General features: G+C 33.9%; 1 protein-coding gene across 1 annotated transcript in view; it reads right to left on the bottom strand.

The window, feature by feature from the left end:
- Window positions 1-1297: 1297 nt before the first annotated feature.
- The window catches only part of LOC150096564 (epimerase family protein SDR39U1), a 73959-nt gene continuing 57030 nt past the window's right edge, over window positions 1298-18226 (bottom strand). Inside the window, exons 5-6 of the mRNA XM_090408369.1 lie at window positions 15192-15338; window positions 1298-1858 (exon numbers count right to left, since the gene is read on the bottom strand). Of these exons, the coding sequence (XP_090264495.1) occupies window positions 1425-1858; window positions 15192-15338 (581 nt within the window). The 3' untranslated portion in view covers window positions 1298-1424. The remainder of the gene's footprint in view (window positions 1859-15191; window positions 15339-18226) is intronic.

Raw genomic sequence — 18226 nt, 5'->3', positions numbered from 1 at the left:
TAGATGGTGAAACTAGTAGGCTAACATTCTGTATCAAAATTTCTGACCTATTAAACCCAGTTTATATCATCTTATACATTTTTCTCTGTATTTTTAGGGCATCTGCCAAACTTATTTGCCTACTTTTTACAACTTCTGCACATGTCTCCCTAGATTAGTAAATCAATATTTTCTTCACAGTTTGGTCCTGAGATTTTATTTCTTGTTTTGAAACTGTTTCAGTTTTTCCTGAATAATGTTTGTATATTTGAGCCTACAGTTTATCAGTTAAAGCTGCTCAACTATAATTCTTTTTGCAACTTTCTTTTCAATGTGACATTCTTCAATAGCCTCTAGAACATATTTCCTCCTTCCTGATATCCTACTTAAAACTAAGTGATAATCACTTCCAATTTCAAATCCTGTTGTATCCTGAATCAGCATGAAGATATCAACAATGACATAGTCAATGAGACATTTATTATTTCATTTGTCTTCTCGCCATGTGAATTGTACGCATCTTTATTCTAGAATTTATTCTCATGGTATTAGTAATGACTTGTCTATTCTGAGTAGAAATCCAGCAGGTACTTACCATTATTGTTAGCTCTTTTCTCCAATAGTTCCCAAAGTATTTCTATATGTCTGATGGGATTCATTTCCTCCTCTGCAGTTTAGATCTCCAACAAGGATCACATTTTCTATTTTCTTTATGCCAAATGCCTGCTCTAATGACGTAAAAAATTCCCCCATTTCTTTCTTAGGAGAACCTTCTGTGGAACCATAGGCACAAATAAGTTTCACCGTCCATTTCTCCATTTTGAAGTGTTTATTATTTTGTAGGATATTACCTGTTTTTTTGTCTTCTTTGTCTCAATAATGCCAGTCACATCCACATGATACTTTTTCAGTTCTGTTAGTTTGATTTCCTTCCCATTAATTCTTCTCATGTTGATATCAAGTTTCTATCTGCAGTTCTTCTGACATTGGGTTTGTTTTCTTCCTCTTCAAGACGTTGAGTTGGAGTAACTGATTTATAATTTAATTTGCAACATAACATGAAATCTGTAACATTTGTGATTAAATTTAGGCAGTTTCAAATTCAATACTATGAAATTTTGTCATGCTTAGTACAATGAATGAAAATCATACATTATATGATAAAGATAAGGACTGCAAAAGTAAATAAGAATTAAAAAACTCAGGGTGAAACAGAAAACCCAAAGACATTCTGGGAATAAATTATATGGAAAAAGAGTACTCTGACTTTGAGTTATCAAGAGAAAATAATCAATCATTGCATGCCATTCATTTATCTATTTACTTTTTTTTTTTTTTTTTACAATGATCATATATCACATGATTCTTTGGCAAACACTAATTCTTTTTAAAGGCTACTCACTAAAATTTACTTACTTGTGCAATATGTAACTATTTTATTTATTTTAAATATCTCTATCTACGTTAAATACATGTGCACAGTCTCTGCAAGCAGAAATGATATCTCGATATTTATAATTATAGCCACTCTCCAAAGTTCTTTTTGGAATAACTTTTTGTCCTTCTGTCATCATTGCAGCTCGTTCTGGACTGAAAGCAAGGTTAAGTACCAAACGTGGCAGTGGGATGAAAGCTGGCCGCCAAAGTGCATGGGAAAATGCTTTAGTAAACTCAGCATTTGTTATTATTTGAGGAGCTACTCCATTCAGTATGCCTTCTATATGATCTGACTTAATAACATGGTGAAAAATTCCAACGATGTCATAAATATGAATCCAAGGCATATATTGTTTACCAGTAGCCACTTTGCCTCCTAATCCAAAGTAAAAGGGCCAGAACATCTGTTTAATTAGTCCTCCTTGTCTTCCTAGAACAACACCTAGAAGAAAAGAATAAAAAAAAAAATTAATATGATCTTTACTTTTCTATATGTAAATACCTGCTGATAAAGTAACTTTTTTTTTGTTACTTGGTATGACACACAACAAATAAATGCAGTGTGTTGACATACAGCACAGAAACAGACTGTAAAAATATTTGCTTTTATATATAGTGGTCTTCACTTAAAAAGATTTCTAAATGAAAATCATTAAATACAACAATTTGGTTAAAAACTGAGGAATTCTGGATACTTCTTGATCATGTCAGCTGTGCTGTTACAAAGGATTGTGTTACATGTAGACTTTTATGTTATATGCCAATCATAAACAAAAGTCATATTAGTTCCAGGTTTTGAATTCTTGATTTGGGTTGCAAAAGCTTTCTATAAGAAAATTAGATTAGTCAAGGATTATTCTAGTCACACAAATAATGAAAGTTGAAAGGAAGAATTGAAGGTGGCATGTTCTCTTCCCTGAAATGTATCACTCAACGTAGCTGGCAAAAGAACTTGGTATTACTAAATCGATAAGCATTAAGTGAAAACGAATTAAAGAATTAAGCATTATGTGCCAATCTTGTTTGGAAGGAACAGTTAATTTAATGTTGATAAGGGACAGCACAGAAAGATGACACAGTAAAGTTGAATTCTAATTATTCTGGAACACCATGATGACTAGTTTCTTGTGATACATATATGAATCAGATAGAGCAGCAATTTTCAAATGGTGTGCCGTGAGATTTGTGAAAACAAATTAATTGAAAGAAATAATGTCGTATTTTGTGCATTTATTTATTAGTGTAAAAACGAAAATTTGAAGACAATGAAGAAAGTGAAGCTAGTTTTGCCCAGCACATCAGCAGCTGATACCATATCTAGTACTGGTTCTTTTAAAACTAAATTAAAAACTAACGTTCGCCATTATGACGAAAATTATTTGTCATTTGGCTTTATTTCCAGTCAAGAAGATCCGCCATGTCCTACATGCATAGTTTGTGGCGAAAAATTAGAAAACAACGCTATGGTTCCAAGTAAATTAAAAAGACATTTACAATCTAAACATTCTTACTTGAGTGAAAAACCAGCTGAATATTTTAAAAGACTTGTACCGGATAAAATTATTCAAGCAAAAAAGATGGACTAAATTTGTAACTGTGTCCGAAAAAGCCCAAGAAGCCAGTTACGCAATCACAGAAATTGCTGCTAAAAAAATGAAATCTCACACCATTGCAGAATCTGTAATTCTGCCAGCATGCTGTAAAATTTTTAATATCATGTTTGGTGAGGAATATGAAAAGGAGATTTTAAAAATTCCTATGTCAGATAACACCATTTATCGACATGTTCAGGATTTGGCCAAAGATGTTGAGTTGCAAGTGGTATCTCACATTAAAGAAGCAGATATGTTTGCTATTCAGTTGGACAAATCAACTGAGTTTTACCAGTTGAGATAATCAACTGGTAAAGCTCAGCTTCTAGCCTTCAGTAGATTTATTTATAAGGAAGATATTATAGAACAGTTTTTATTTTGTCGACCACTCCCGGAAACAACGAAGGGCCAAGATATTTTTGATATTGTTGATAATTATTTTAATTGCCATAACTTGTCTTGGGATTCTTGCATTAGTATTTGCACGGGTGGTGCCTGCCCGCTCGATGTCAGGAAATGTAAAAGGATTTGTTACACTGGCTCAAAATAAGAATCCTAGAATTATTTTTACACATTGTTTTCTCCACAGAGTATTAGCATCAAAATCATTGGTACCCGAGCTCAAAAAAGTACTAGACGAGACTATCAAAATTGTCAATTATATAAAAAGCCAGGCCGTTACAATCAAGATTGTTTGCAGCACTATGCTCCTCAATGGAAGCTTCTTACATGCAGTTGTTAATACATACAGAAGTGAGACGGTTATCTCGTGGATGAGTTTTATCAAGATTTTATAAACTAAAAGAGGTTCTAATTTTTTTGACAACTCAACAATCTGATAACTCAGATTGTTGAGTTGTAATTCTGTATGTCGACGAGCTTTGGTGTAGTAAGTTGCATTTCTTGCTGATTTATTTCAATTTTTAAATACACTTCATAAAAGTATGCAGGGAGACTTGAAAACATTCTTACTTTCACTGACAAAATTAAGGCATTCAAGGAAAAACTAATGCTTTGGGAAGAAAAAAATCAGAAAAAAAATGTAGTAAATATGTTTGAACTAATAAAAAAGTGCAAACTGAATGAATATCTAATAAATCTAATTTTACAAACCTTAAGATTACTAAATACAAATATTGAAAAATATTTTCCCTCACTTGACATATCATCCTTCGATTGGATAAGAGATCCATTTGTCTTAAGCACATGTAAAATTGGGAAATTTAAAGATTATAGAAGAGAATGAATTAACAGATATAAGAAGTGACAGAGGTTTAAAACTAAAACATTCAACAATAGATACTACTTCATTTTGGTTATCTCTAAGAAGTGAATTTCCCAATATTACCAAAAAAGCAATAGAAGAACTTCTTCCATTCTCCACATCATATCTGTGCAAATCAAGCTTTTCCACAATGAATATTATTAAGAACAAAAATAGATCGCGGCTGGAAGCCTTGGAAGATGATTTAAGAGTATGCCTATCTAAAATTCGACCTCGCACAAAAGACATTCTGAAACAACATCAAGCTCAGATATGTCATTAAAATTAACTCCAAGTATTTATATTATTTAATACATTAAATATTCATTTGAAAAAATCAATAAAAAAATTTTAAATAATTTTGAGTATTGTTTTTCTTACTCAAAATGTCAAAAATATAGTTCACATTTTTTTGGAGCAAAAAGGATAAATAATTACTATTATTAATATCTTGTGTGTGTAAATCGATCAAAATTATGCCTATTTTTTTCCAGATCATCAAAAAAATTAAAAGAATATATTTTTAGTGTGCCACAGAATTTTAATAATTAGTCTAGGTGTGCCATATTATGAAAAAGGTTGAAAATCATTGAGATAGAGAAATACCTGGAACACCATGATGACCAGCTTCTTGTGATACACATATGAATCAGATAGAGAAATACAAACTTAAAATGGAAATATTAAGAAAATTTCTGAGTTACATAAGAATTTAAACACCAGATTGGATGAAAAAAAATCAAGATATGGAAGGGAAGCAACGAGAAAAGAAAACTGACTATTGTATTAGCAGAATTATAATGCATAATTATGAATTCCATTTCAGAACGAAACAGAAGCAGATGCATGCTACTGTAATGAACTATATCAATATACGAACACATAGAAATAAGAATGTTCATTACTAATACAAACAGCCAAATATTTCAACCTGAAACTTACTGATCATCCTCAGTGTAAATGACAATTCAAAAAGGTAGAATAACAATGGATTTCACAATCAAAATAAGAGGCATATAGAAGAGTGGTCATAGTATAGCAGATATAAAGTTGATATACAAATTTGTACATATTGATATATATATATATATATATATATATATATATATATATATACACTATTACAATTAATAAGCATAAGACTTTCCCAAATTTCTGGTATGGAAACACTGTCATTCTGATTCAAACTAGGGTGTAGAGGCACTTGAGCATTATCTTTGAACAGGTGCTCAAATCAAAAATGGTATTTATGTAAAAATGGATCTTTGATCCCAAGATTATGTGGTCAGTATCAACTCCAGGCTGAGCTAGACCCAAACTTCTGGGGGGTTTTGATAGAAGAGAAAGATAATTATAAGGAACATGGTAAACACCTGGTACAGAGAGAGCAGACAGTTCATCCTTGATGGAAGGTAACAGGGAGAGGAATTTATTGACAGAAAAGAAAGCAGATATGGAATTATATTTCATGAAACTGGTTCAAGAGATCCCAGTAATGCAACAAGAGGAACTGGAACTCTAGGTACAGGGCCATAGTTCTTAGGAACAGGCTCATCTATGATATGCTGAATCTTTTCTGGAGTGAAGCCATTCTACTGCATAATTCTATGAATAGTGCGAGGTTTTAATTTAATGTCATATGGGCTAGAGCAGATTATGTATGCTCTATCAATAAGCATTTCAACTACTGTATTTTTTAAGAAAATTACAATGTTGACAAATTATTAATTATAAATTTAATTAGTATTTCCGATATTTCAGCAAAAGTCATATTGTCATCATCAGGGAACACAGCAGTACAGTATGAAATGTGCATGCAGTCACTAGCAATGAGTAAATGAGGCTGGAGCATGGTAACCAAAGTTGAGCCTAAAGTCCTAAAATGCCTCCCCTCCCCCAGTGGGCTAATGGGTGCTCTTGGCTGTTGGGCTGAAATAAATTCAGAGGATGAGTGCAAAACTTGGAGAAGTTTCATGCAGCCAAATTTGCTGAGGTTTGGGAAGTTGCTTAAAGGCCGAGACAGATTCTAGGAATAATCTCTCATACTTATATTTGCTGCAGTGCAGTAGGGTGGCCTTCTTCCAGCACATCTTGTAGTGGATGTCCAACAGGGGAGTCTAGTGCATAGGCACTGTGGAACTGCAGCACCCCCAATTTTTCTCGGTATATAAATATATTCATTAATTTATTTATATTTGCTTGTAATATTTAATTTTATCATCAACAATCCTATACAATTCTCTTATTCTGTCTAAAAAATAATAAAAATCCATCTTGTAGCACTTAGGAGGGCGAAGGACGCTAGCAGCACTGTGTTTACCACAGTGTCATATTGCTACGCGCGCAAGCATATGCACGTCATAGTGAGATGCGAGCGATTAACATAATGTGGCACTGTCTGTCGTGCAGTTCCACTGTTGTTTATATGCAGTTTGCGCCAGTAGTAGAGTGTTCATAGTGCTTACTCCGTCTCTTTAAATATTTGGACATTACAATTAAAGGATTTAATTATAATGTCCAAAAATTGTACATCCATTCCTTTAATTACAATTAAAGGAATGGATTTTATTTTTAAGTAATTTTGAATTATACTAAACTGTATAATTTTATCGATAATAAACAATATTTTTTCATGAAACAAAACAAGAAGAATATATTTTATTTTGAGTAATTTTGAATTATACCAAACTGTATAATTTTATCGATAATAAACAATATTTTTTCATGTTTAATTTTTTTTTTTTTTAAATTTTTACCATAATTTTGATATTTTATCCAAACACGTATACACTGTACTTACAGTGTGTATGTATATTTCAAAAGTTGCAGCACCCCCACGATTTCAAGCCATGAGCCGCCACTGGTGTCCAAAGCGTGGTCAGCAAGTCCTGAGTAGCTGTAGTAGTGAAACCGATGTGGTTCTTGTGTTCTGCAATTCTGATATTGGCTGCTCTGCCTCTCTGTCCATTACGGGAAAATTTGCAACTGCAAGAAACCTAACAAACACCTGGTAGGTCTAGCAATTGCAGCTGGTCTTTGATGGAAGTATGCCACTTCACTGCCCCACAGAGGAGTGAAGTGGCCTTTCTATGTGTGGGTGATACAATGAATAAATTATAGGCTCATAATTTGTTTTACAAATTATGAGCCTATAATTTAGCAAATAAGCTGTGATGAGCTATGTGCATTTAAGCTATGAGCTATGTGTACAAGTGATGAATTTAAGGCAAAAAATATTACTTATAAGTCCTATAATATAAATATGCAAGTTTGACATACTTCGAAAATTAAAGATGGAAACTTAAATTTATGTGAAATAAGTTTATTAGATGTAAAATATGGTGGTGCTTTTTGAACTTGACTCTTTTAGTATTATTATTATTTTGGTAGCCTTCGTGGAGTAACTATTCATCGTGGGGCCCACTCAACCAGCAAAATGTCTATCATAATGAACTTTGAAGTTCATTATGATAGACATGTTGCTGGTTGAGTGGGCCCCTAACAACAACATTCCATGTAAAAAAACCTACTCCTCACACCCTTCTTCACCACATTTTTATACAGCTCCAGGGATGGCCTCTTGTTCTTCCCATCTTAACATCCACTGTTTTTATAATGCCTTCTGTATTAATTATTTTTGTGTTCCACTATGGCTACTGTACCGAGAATGGCTATGATACTTAGGCAAAAACTTTACAGCTAATAAATTTATTTCACACAAATTTAAGTTTCCATCTTTAATTTTCTAAGAACTTATAAGGAAAGATATTCATTGCTAAAAAAATAGTATAGTATAATAGGATCTGTATATATTTGTAGCTTAATACATGACTGGAGGGGGGGGGGGAATCCATCTGACTGTAGTATAATAAAATGATAGATGATTAATGTGCATGTCATGAATCACATATATGCTGATGCCATACCCTGCATCAGCATATATGTGATTCATATATGAAAAACATATATCAGCATATATGAAAAACAATCTATGTTTGCACTTTTATTTATTATATGGCTAGGAAAAGAAATAGATGACTTCATGCTATGCCTATTTACCTATTTCTTTCTTTAATGTCTCTATTTGTCCACAAAGAAAGGAAATAACTACAGTGTAGAGAATTTATTTTCATGAAATTAATGGAAATCCTTTCTAATCCTGTTATAGAAATCACTTAGATACACAAATGTAATTAAGAAATTATGAAGCTTTAATGAAATATCTCTAAATCAAAATCTGATGAAGTGTTAGAAATTTGATTTGATGAAAAAAAAAAATGTTATATTCAACATTTTAGATTAATCAGATCTTAACACGTTCGCTGCCAACTACGAGCATACTCGTAGTTGGTATATGAGCCTCACAAGCCAACTACGAATGTACTCATATGTTGATTACCGACCTCCTATACCAAGCACGAGTTAACCCTTAGTGTAAGTACCTTAATTTGGCCTCTTCGCTTGTGAATAAAGTGGAGAGCACATCTGGGGGCTTGGTAGAAGGGAAATAATTTCAGCTAAAATATAGTATATCATATATGTGCCTCAGAAGCCAACTACGAATATACTCGTATGTCGATTACCGACCTCCTATGCCAAGTACGAGTAAACCCGTAATTTGTAAATCAAATTAAAACTAATAAAATCAATAAAATAAAAACCAATTTATTCAAATTACTAATGATACACTTTAAAACAATTTCCCACAAACAATGGTGGTTTTTCCTGGCAAACAGGACAATAATAACGTGTTTCGCGTCATTCTTTGTTTCATGTACATACTCGGCATAGCTTTGTCGGGCGATTCTTTTTTCTGTAGGTGGTAAAATTTCCGAATCCTGCTGATATTCTGTGATGCTGTAAGCTCATCCATTCCAACAAAAACTGAGATAAATTGATCTCTAAATTTTAATGCAGTCACTGCATTTCCAGTAATTATATTATAAAATTTATGCGCATTTTGAATATATATATCAAAAATGCGTATTGCCAATTTCTTTGCCCATCTAATTGTCTTTCGTAAGGTGGAATAGTAAGAAAGCATTTGATCAGAAAGATCAATGCCTGACATACCCAAATTATAGTCCCTAATGATATTTGGTTTTAATTGAATTTTACCATTCCGATTTTTCGCTTCAATCATTTCAAATTTGTGCATATTTGAAATGGAAAGAACTTCCCTCTTATCCTTCCATTTGCAATGATGAATTCATTAAATTCATCATCGCTCATATAAGCGTAAGCTTCTAATTCTTTATCAGTAAGTTTTCTTTTACTGGTCATGGCGAAACTGAAGGTTTTTAGAGACTAGACACAATAAACACAGTCGTCAGTGCATGTAATATATAGGTGGGGGGTGATACAAGATTACTCGTAGTTGGCATATGAAACAAAATTCTGTCTGATAAGCCGGCTATGAGATTACTCATAGTGACCTTGAAGACGCGAAATCATTTGGCGTGCGGGAACAAACCATGCCTGAGGAGCGTGGCAGCGAATGTGTTAAAAATCAAGATCTGATTTTTAAAAAGGCAGTTTCACATAAAACACAACAATTATGATTACACTGTTTTGTGACAGTCTCATATAGCAAACTTGTAGGAACCACACCAAACAAAACAACAACATAAAGGGTATAAATGTAAAAATAATGGAGACATAAGAAAGAGGAAAAACTAGAAGAGTATGAAATTATAAAAATGAAAATCCAAAATTAATATTTATGTAGCCAACTTGCTCACACCAGATATGACAATCCTGTCCTCTGCTTGACTAATGCAGATTAGCTGTTCATTACTTGTGTTCTCTCTTTCTAACTGGAGATGATTGAATGCTGAAGTCTTCAGGTTACCTTAACATTTTAATGATATGGACTGCACATATAGAGATCACTATGAAGATTTCAGGTAAGCAACATCATATTCTTCTGGTTTTCTTCTTCCTTATATGCATCAGATTATCTTTGCATTTGTACTTTTTCATATTGTAATTTTGTATACTCTGTGCATGGTTCCTAACAATTCTCATCATCAAATTCTTGGTATGTACCCTCAGAGGGTATACAGGATATTATGATAGTACTACATAAAAAGTTATAGCATTACTAACTTCCAAAATACAATTTTCTTTCAAATTAATCTGTTATCTGTCCTGACAACAACAACATTATCAGATCTTGTATTTCTCTCCTCTAAAGCACTTTTTTGCTGTATCAATCCACCTACATCTTGGTCTTCCTCTTGGCCCATTTCCTGACAACTTAGCAAAGAACACTTGCTTTGCCAATCTTTCCTCTATCATTAGTTAGAGATTAGTTCTGCTAACACATTCCTCAATGCTAACAATGGCAAGTTCTTTCCAAAGATCCTCATTTTCAATAGCTGTGTACAATACTACCATGATGGCATTTATCCTTCCACTAATCTTCCTCAGAATGCTCATATCTGTGGTCTTCTGTCTTTGATCAAGTGTTTTATTTCTAACCCAGCACTCACATCCATAAGTTAAAATTGGTTTGAACACTGTCTTGTATACTACAGTTAATTTAGTGTTTTGACTAATTTCCTTTTTAATTCCATATAAATTTATTCAGCTGACTTCATACTATACTGCTTTAATAATTCTGTCTATTTCCATATTTAATTTGCCATTTTCACTAAAAATTGTGCTTAATTGCTGAAATGTTTTGCTTGTTCTATAGGTTCTCCATTCAGGATAAAGTTGATGTTTTTAATGCTTTTGCCTATTTTCAATGTCTTTGGTCATTTTATTGCTAATTTTTCATACTAAATTTTTTACAACAGTTACTCAATTTAGTCAGCAAATCTTGCAGACTTGTACTGGATTTATTCAGAAATATAACATCATCTATATAAATTAAAGAGCTAAAATTAACATCACTAATTTTGATATATCAGATTTAATACCACTTTCCTTCATAATGTGACCCATGCATGGATAATAAATACCACTGAAGATAATGTGCATCCTTGTTGCACATGGAATATAACATCAAACCATCTTCCTGTATCTCCTTCAATTCTAATTGCTGACTTAGAGGTTAAATAGAGACTATGTATTGCTCGATATGTCCTATTTACACCATATAACTGTAGCTTTCTGAAGAGCATTCCTCTTGGCACCTTGTCATATGCCTTTTTCAGATCTACAAAACTTAAATCCAAATCCTTGTTATATTCCCAAGATTTCTCAACTATTTGTTTTAAAGTGAAATACTGATCTTGACAACCTCTATTTGGCTTGAATCCAGCTTGTTTTAACCAAGCTAACCTTCCACAATTTTCTTAGCCATTTCTCAAATATACTTATATAAATCTTACCAGGAATGCTCACTAATACCTCTGTAATTCTCACATTCGGTTTTAATTCCCTTTTCAGACGGGTACTATGAGAGCCCTACTCTAATCATCCAGAATCTGACCCTCTAACTAGGCCTTCTGAATTATACAATGCAGCCACTGTAAAACTTTTATACCTTTATAGTTCAGCATTTCTAGTCAAATTTTATCTACTTCAAGTACTGATATGTATTCCTGATTGCATGCCTGTTGAGTGTTTCCTATCACCATACTGTCACTGCTGATTTCAGTTAGCAATCATTTAAAGTAATTACTCCATACATCAAGGATATCGTTATCTCTAGTTTTCATATCTCTTTTGTTCTCTGACTGCTTTCACAGTAGTCTTTCCTCCATGTCTAAGCTTTTTCAATAGCCTCCAGAATATTTTGCAACCTTCCTGATATTTATTTTCTATAAGGGTGTGCTGAATAGGTGTGATAATCACCATGAAGAAATTGAGGTAGAACCACATAACTTACACATTATTCTACATATTCCCCACGAAATGTTACATGGGGATTAAAGGATTTTAAGATAGGTTCTTTCTTGTGGTTATATCAGTTGCTTTAATATCATTTTTGTTCTAGGTGTTTATCAGAACTTTTTGGCCCATCCCTCATATATTCTTATGAAAGTCTTCCCATAACTTTTGTTTAGCTAGTTTATCATGCTTTGCTTTCTTACATTTGTCTCTGTATTCTCTAAGAACACAAGCCAACTTACTTGCAGGAGCTTTTTTTTTCCCCCTTCACTGCCTCTAATTCACAAAGTGAATCCACATTGTAGTTCTGGTTTTCTTATCCTTACAGACAATCTCGCCATGCCTCTCTGGCTGAATCAATGTTTTCTTCATGGTTTTCCAATGCATTTCCAAAGTTTGGTTCTTGTTTTCAAACTCTTTCATTTTTGCTTGGATGATATTTGTGAATTTTATTCTACAGTTCACCTCTGAAAGTTGATTAACTTTAACTTGTATTGAAACTTTCTTACACACTCTTCTTTTCAATATGAAATTCAATTTTATCCTGCTTAAAACTAAATAGTGATCACGTCCTGTTTTAAATCCTCTGTATATTCTTGTGTCCTGAAACAGTGGGAAAGCATCACCCTCAACTATAACAATTTCAATGAGACTTGTTATTTTTTGCATCTTCTTTCCATGTGAATTTGTGCACATGTTTACATTGGAATATGGTGATAGTAATAACTAGTCTATGTCCTGAACAGAAATCCAGCAGGCACTTGCCATTACTACTAGCTTTGCTTTTTTCTCCTCAAACATTTCTATGTGTCTGGTAATCATTTCCTACTCTGATGTTTAAGTCTCTAACAAAGACCAACATTCCCTTTTTCATTGTGTCAGCTGCCTTCTCTGATGCCTCAAAAAATTCCTCCTTTTCTTCCTTAAAAGAATGGGACCATGGGCACAAATAAGTCAAATAAATCTTTGATGTTTCTGATATTTGCCTACATTACTCTACTTGATATTGCCTGCCATTCAAGATTATCCTTGTATTTAGTGTTGAATATTATGGCTACATTTTCTTCTTCTCCCTGATTGTTATGGCCTGATTATAATATTTTGCATTTGTTGCTTACAAAAATCTCTTCTTAAATTAAGGGGATATTAAATCCCGCATAGTTTTAAAACCGAATAAGAAACTCAAAGATCGGAATCAGAGAGTTTCTTGCCGATTATAGTAAACTATAAAGTATCGGCGACACTAGCGTTAGCCAATGCAAGTGATCCTAGTACGTAGTACAATACCGGGCAACTCGTTGCAAAGGTGGAGGAAGTTCAGATCACTATTCTTAGGTATTTTCCATAATGTAAAAACACATTTCCTAGGAAATGTATGCTGTTATTACATTATGGAGGGAGGTCACTACCCAGACCGGTTTCAGCCACTTTGGTATTAGGTCTAGCTACTCACTGATGAAGCCTCAAAAAAGGCTGAAACCGGTCTGGGTAGTGACCTCCCTAAACCAAAAGAAATTCATTTGAAGTTCATAAAAGTTTATGGGCACTCTTCTCCTTCGTTTTCAACAGTTAAGAAATGGGCTGCCGAGTTTAAACGCGACTATACCAGCCTAGAAGATGATCCACATGAAGGGCGTCCAAAAAGTGTAACACCACCAGAAATCATTGATCAAGTGCACGATATGGTATTGGATGACCGGCGAGTCAAAGTGCATGAAATTGCTGAGACTATAGGCATTTCAAAAGAACATGTAGGATATATTTTGCATGAAGAATTGCAAATGAAAAAGCTTTGCACAAGATGGGTTCTACGCTTGCTCACAGCAGATCAAAAACACACTTGCATGAAAATCTCTGAACAGTGCTTGGAGCGTTTTAACAAGAATAAAACTGATTTTGCAATTTGATTTATTACTATGGATGAAACTCGGATTCACTGTTACACACCAGAATCCAAACAGCAGTCAGAATAGTGGTCAGAAGCCGGTTGTTCAGCACCAGAGAAGACAAATTCAGTTCCATCAGCAGGAAAGATCATGGCATCAGTGTTTTGGAATGTTAAGGCATTTTGTTTATTAATTATCTTGAAAAGGGTAAAACAATAACTGGGGAATATTATTCTGATCTTTTAACCAGACTAGAAGAAAAAATTTGAAAAGAAAAAGACCCAGTTTGCAGAAGAAAAAATCATCTTTCATCAGGACTATGCACCTGCCCACAAAAGTGTTTTGCCAATAGGAAAATTAAGGGATCTACACTATGAATTGTTGGAACATCCACCCTATTCCTGAGATTTGGCTTCCTCTGACTTTTATCTCTTCCCAAAACTAAAACTCTTCCTTGCTGGTCAGCATTTTTCTTCGAATCAAGAGGTGATTGCAGCTGTATTTGCAGATCTTACTGAAAACCACTACAGGAATGGGATAATGGTGCTGGAGCATCGCTGGAATAAATGTATTAGTCTTAAGGGAGATTATGTTGAAAAATAAAAATAATTTTGAAATTATAAATTCGTTTTTTCATTGTTAAGCCGAGAACTTTTCAGACTGCTCTCGTAGTTGGGCATTACCACCTGGCCATAATTACCTTATCCTTAGACCAATGGTTATAAATGTTGCAGATAATAAAAATTTTCATAACCAACAGAGAAGTCTATATATAATTTGTCTACATTATTCCTTGGTTTCACTTTGCAGTGAGTGTTCCTTGTTCATCAGGATTTGAACGTGTGTTGTTCTCCACTGTTCCTCTTGACTAATGGCATCTTTCTTTCTTTTTCCAAGGGAACATCACTTTTGAATTAGTTTCTTGTGACATGTTAACATCTCTGCACCATATGCAAGTGCACTTACTCCTAATTTAAAGTTGGTAAGTAATTATCTTGCAACCACAGTTGACCTGTTAAGATTAAGGTCAGGTGCAATGAGAGAACAACTTAGAAGAAATCTGCACATTTCTGTCTCTGGGTAACCAGATATTTCATCCTCAACATATTCACATTTTCTAAGTTTTGCCAATGAAGAAAAAACCAGAAGAAAGAAAATTCAATGCTAATTTATTTATTTTCTAAGCCTTACCTGAACGTACAATTACTCGCCTAACTTTTAGTTCATGAGGTAGGTGGCCTGATGTTTCCCATTTTTCACAAAGCTCAGCTAAAAAATCATGCATTCCTCCCTCACTATCTTCAGAATACTCAGCTGTATCACTAGGCTTATAATATCCTAAAGAAATAATCTTGATTAAAATATTGTAGTCATTAAAATGCATTAGAAGATATATACTGATAATCTTAAAGAAAACATAAAATGTTTTAATCTTGTTTTAATTCTTTACCTTGCATATATTCTAGTTTTAATACTTTGTATGCCTTTGTAGGCAAACAAAGTTTGGAGTGAAGTATCTTCACAACTACCCTACTTGTATACAGAAGAATGCCACATCTCATAATGCAAGACACATTTCCTTCAAGATGTGTATCTTTCTATACATTATGGGAAGGTCACTATTCAGACTGGTTTTGACCTTAGTTAGGTCTTATCAGTGGGGAACTAGACCCAGGAATAAGAAGACACCAAGATTAAATCAATACAGAAGTCATATTTTCCATGTACAAATAGTAAAATAAGTGCATCACTGGGGATAGTTATAGGAAGTTTTTTTGCTCAGTTATCAAGTATGTTATACTTGACAGGAAATTATTTTCTTGTTTTAAAGAACAGCTGACAGATGTGAATCCCCTGGCACGTTCCAGCAAAACACATGATATGTATTTTGCAGAAGCACACAGCCTTATTAACATCAAGTTTACTCAATACATCATATACCTCCTGCTCATCCACCACCAACCTCTTTGCACTATACTCAAGTTCTGCATGATGTCACATTCACAAGGATGAACTGCCACTATGAACTGCTGATTTGGTGGTTATCCTTTTATTATTTTTCAGTTTACTATTAATACAGTTGAACATTTATTGATGAAAGAAAAATACGACTTTATCTTAAAATATGTTACGCTTTCCAGAAGAGGCAATAAAGAAGACCAGCATGCTTTACTGTATCCTAACAGTTTTATATTCTTCATCAAAATTACAAAACAATTTTAGTTATTCAATCCTTATGGAATAAATATGAAAATGTTGATAAATTTTCACAAGAATGTACTATGAAAGTCAACTGGCAAACAATCAGCAGCATTTTATATAGCATTCTATATAATGTGAGCTGCACATCTCATTCCAATAATATTTCTCTTTGTACGACAAATTCCCGAATTTTTACAAATACATTTTTCTTTCCTTTTCATTTGGAACCACAGTGTGTTATCCACTCTAGTAAAAAGCTGATAAAATTTTTCCAAGAGTTCGATTTATCCAAAAGGTTTAAAATATGATCGTAATTTACATGGAGAAATCAGATATCTCTCCAAATAAATTAGTAAACTCAATACTTTTATTTGGCCACCTTTTTTTTCTGATAAATAGTAACAAATTAAAATTGGTACTAATTTGATATTAATACAATTGGAGCTATCAATCTAGCTAGGTAAAAAGTTTAACTTGGTTTAAATCAATAATTACTTGTTCCTGTTGTTTATTTTTTAACGGTATACATTAGAACACAGAAACTAAGTAAATAATTAATTTATTAACTTATTGCTGATATTTCGCTGGTGTTATAACCAGCATCTTCAGAGCACAAAAATACAGTTTGTCACAATACGCAATAGGTATGCTATCGTGGTGATGGACACAACAGCATATGAAAACAAAATGCACACACTGTTACAAGATCAGTCAACGATCGCAATCCCACCAACACATAAAAGAATAAGGCACGAAAATTATTGAAAAAAGTCACTTCCTGGCCCAAAGACATAGTGAACAAACTCAAGCCCTTCCATGTTAAAACACCTAGGATCTATGGAGCACCAAAAATTCACAAACAAGGTACGCCCTTACGCCCAATTGTGGACAGTATAAATAGTCCCACATACAAACTGGCTAGACATTTAGCGAAGCTACTAGCCACTCTCACAAACAATTCTCCCTCCTTTGTCAAAAATTCAGCCCACCTAAAAAGCATCTTACAACACCTTACCCTAAAAAGCTCCGACTTAATAGTAAGCTTTGATATCACCTCACTATTTACAAATGTACCACTAATAGAAACCCTCAATCTACTGAAGTCACACTTCCCCCCTGATATATTTGAACTATTCAAATTCACAATACATGCAGGATATTTCACATGGAAAGGGAAAATATACAAACAAATAGATGGGACAGCCATGCCCCCCCCCCCAAGCCAACCTTTATATGGAACACCTGGAAAAACTAGCAATCAATACAGCCACTCTCAAACCAACACTTTGGCTACGCTATGTTGACGATGTGCTTGCTATTTGGCCACATGGCCCAGAGACATTGGAAACATTCTTAGCGCATTTAAATAGCCAACATCCAAAAATCCACTTTACAATGGAACTGGAAGCTAATAACTGTCTGTCCTTCCTGGATACACTTATCACACGTCTTCCAGATGGTTCCTTATCATTTTCAGTTTTTAGAAAACCCATACATACAGGGAGATACTTACACAAACAATCACACCATCATCCTCCTCAACAATATGGCATTTTAAAACCGCTAACCCATAGAGCGAGAGCAATCTGTTCCAATGACAATGCTCTTGCTGATGAACTGGCTCACTTATGCCACACCTTCTTGGCCAATGGCTATAATCCACATAAGATAAACAAAATACTAAACGCTCCTAAGAAACTCCTCCCACCATCCACCACAGAGAACTACAACAAAACAGTCACCATCCCATACATTAAAGGCACATCCATAAAGATTTCAAGAATTCTAAATAAACATAAACTACACACTACATTCAGACCATGTAGCAAATTAGCAACCCTTATCTGCTCACCCAAGGACAGCATTCCCCCTTTATCACATCCAGGAGTCTACCAAGTACCCTGCTCATGTAATCAAGCCTACTACGGTCAAATAGAAAGAACTGTGAACATCCGCATCAGCGAACACAAAAGATACGTCTGGAATTATCACTATGGCAAGTCGGGCCTAGCAGACCATGCTCT

Source organism: Typopeltis vanoorti, chromosome 18 (assembly GCF_054136105.1).
Source record: "Typopeltis vanoorti isolate ZY-2024b chromosome 18, IOZ_Tvanoo_1.0, whole genome shotgun sequence".
NCBI classification, from domain to species: Eukaryota; Metazoa; Arthropoda; class Arachnida; order Uropygi; family Thelyphonidae; genus Typopeltis; species Typopeltis vanoorti.
Note: the sequence above shows the minus strand (reverse complement) of the source record. Positions and strands in the feature narration are given on the sequence as shown.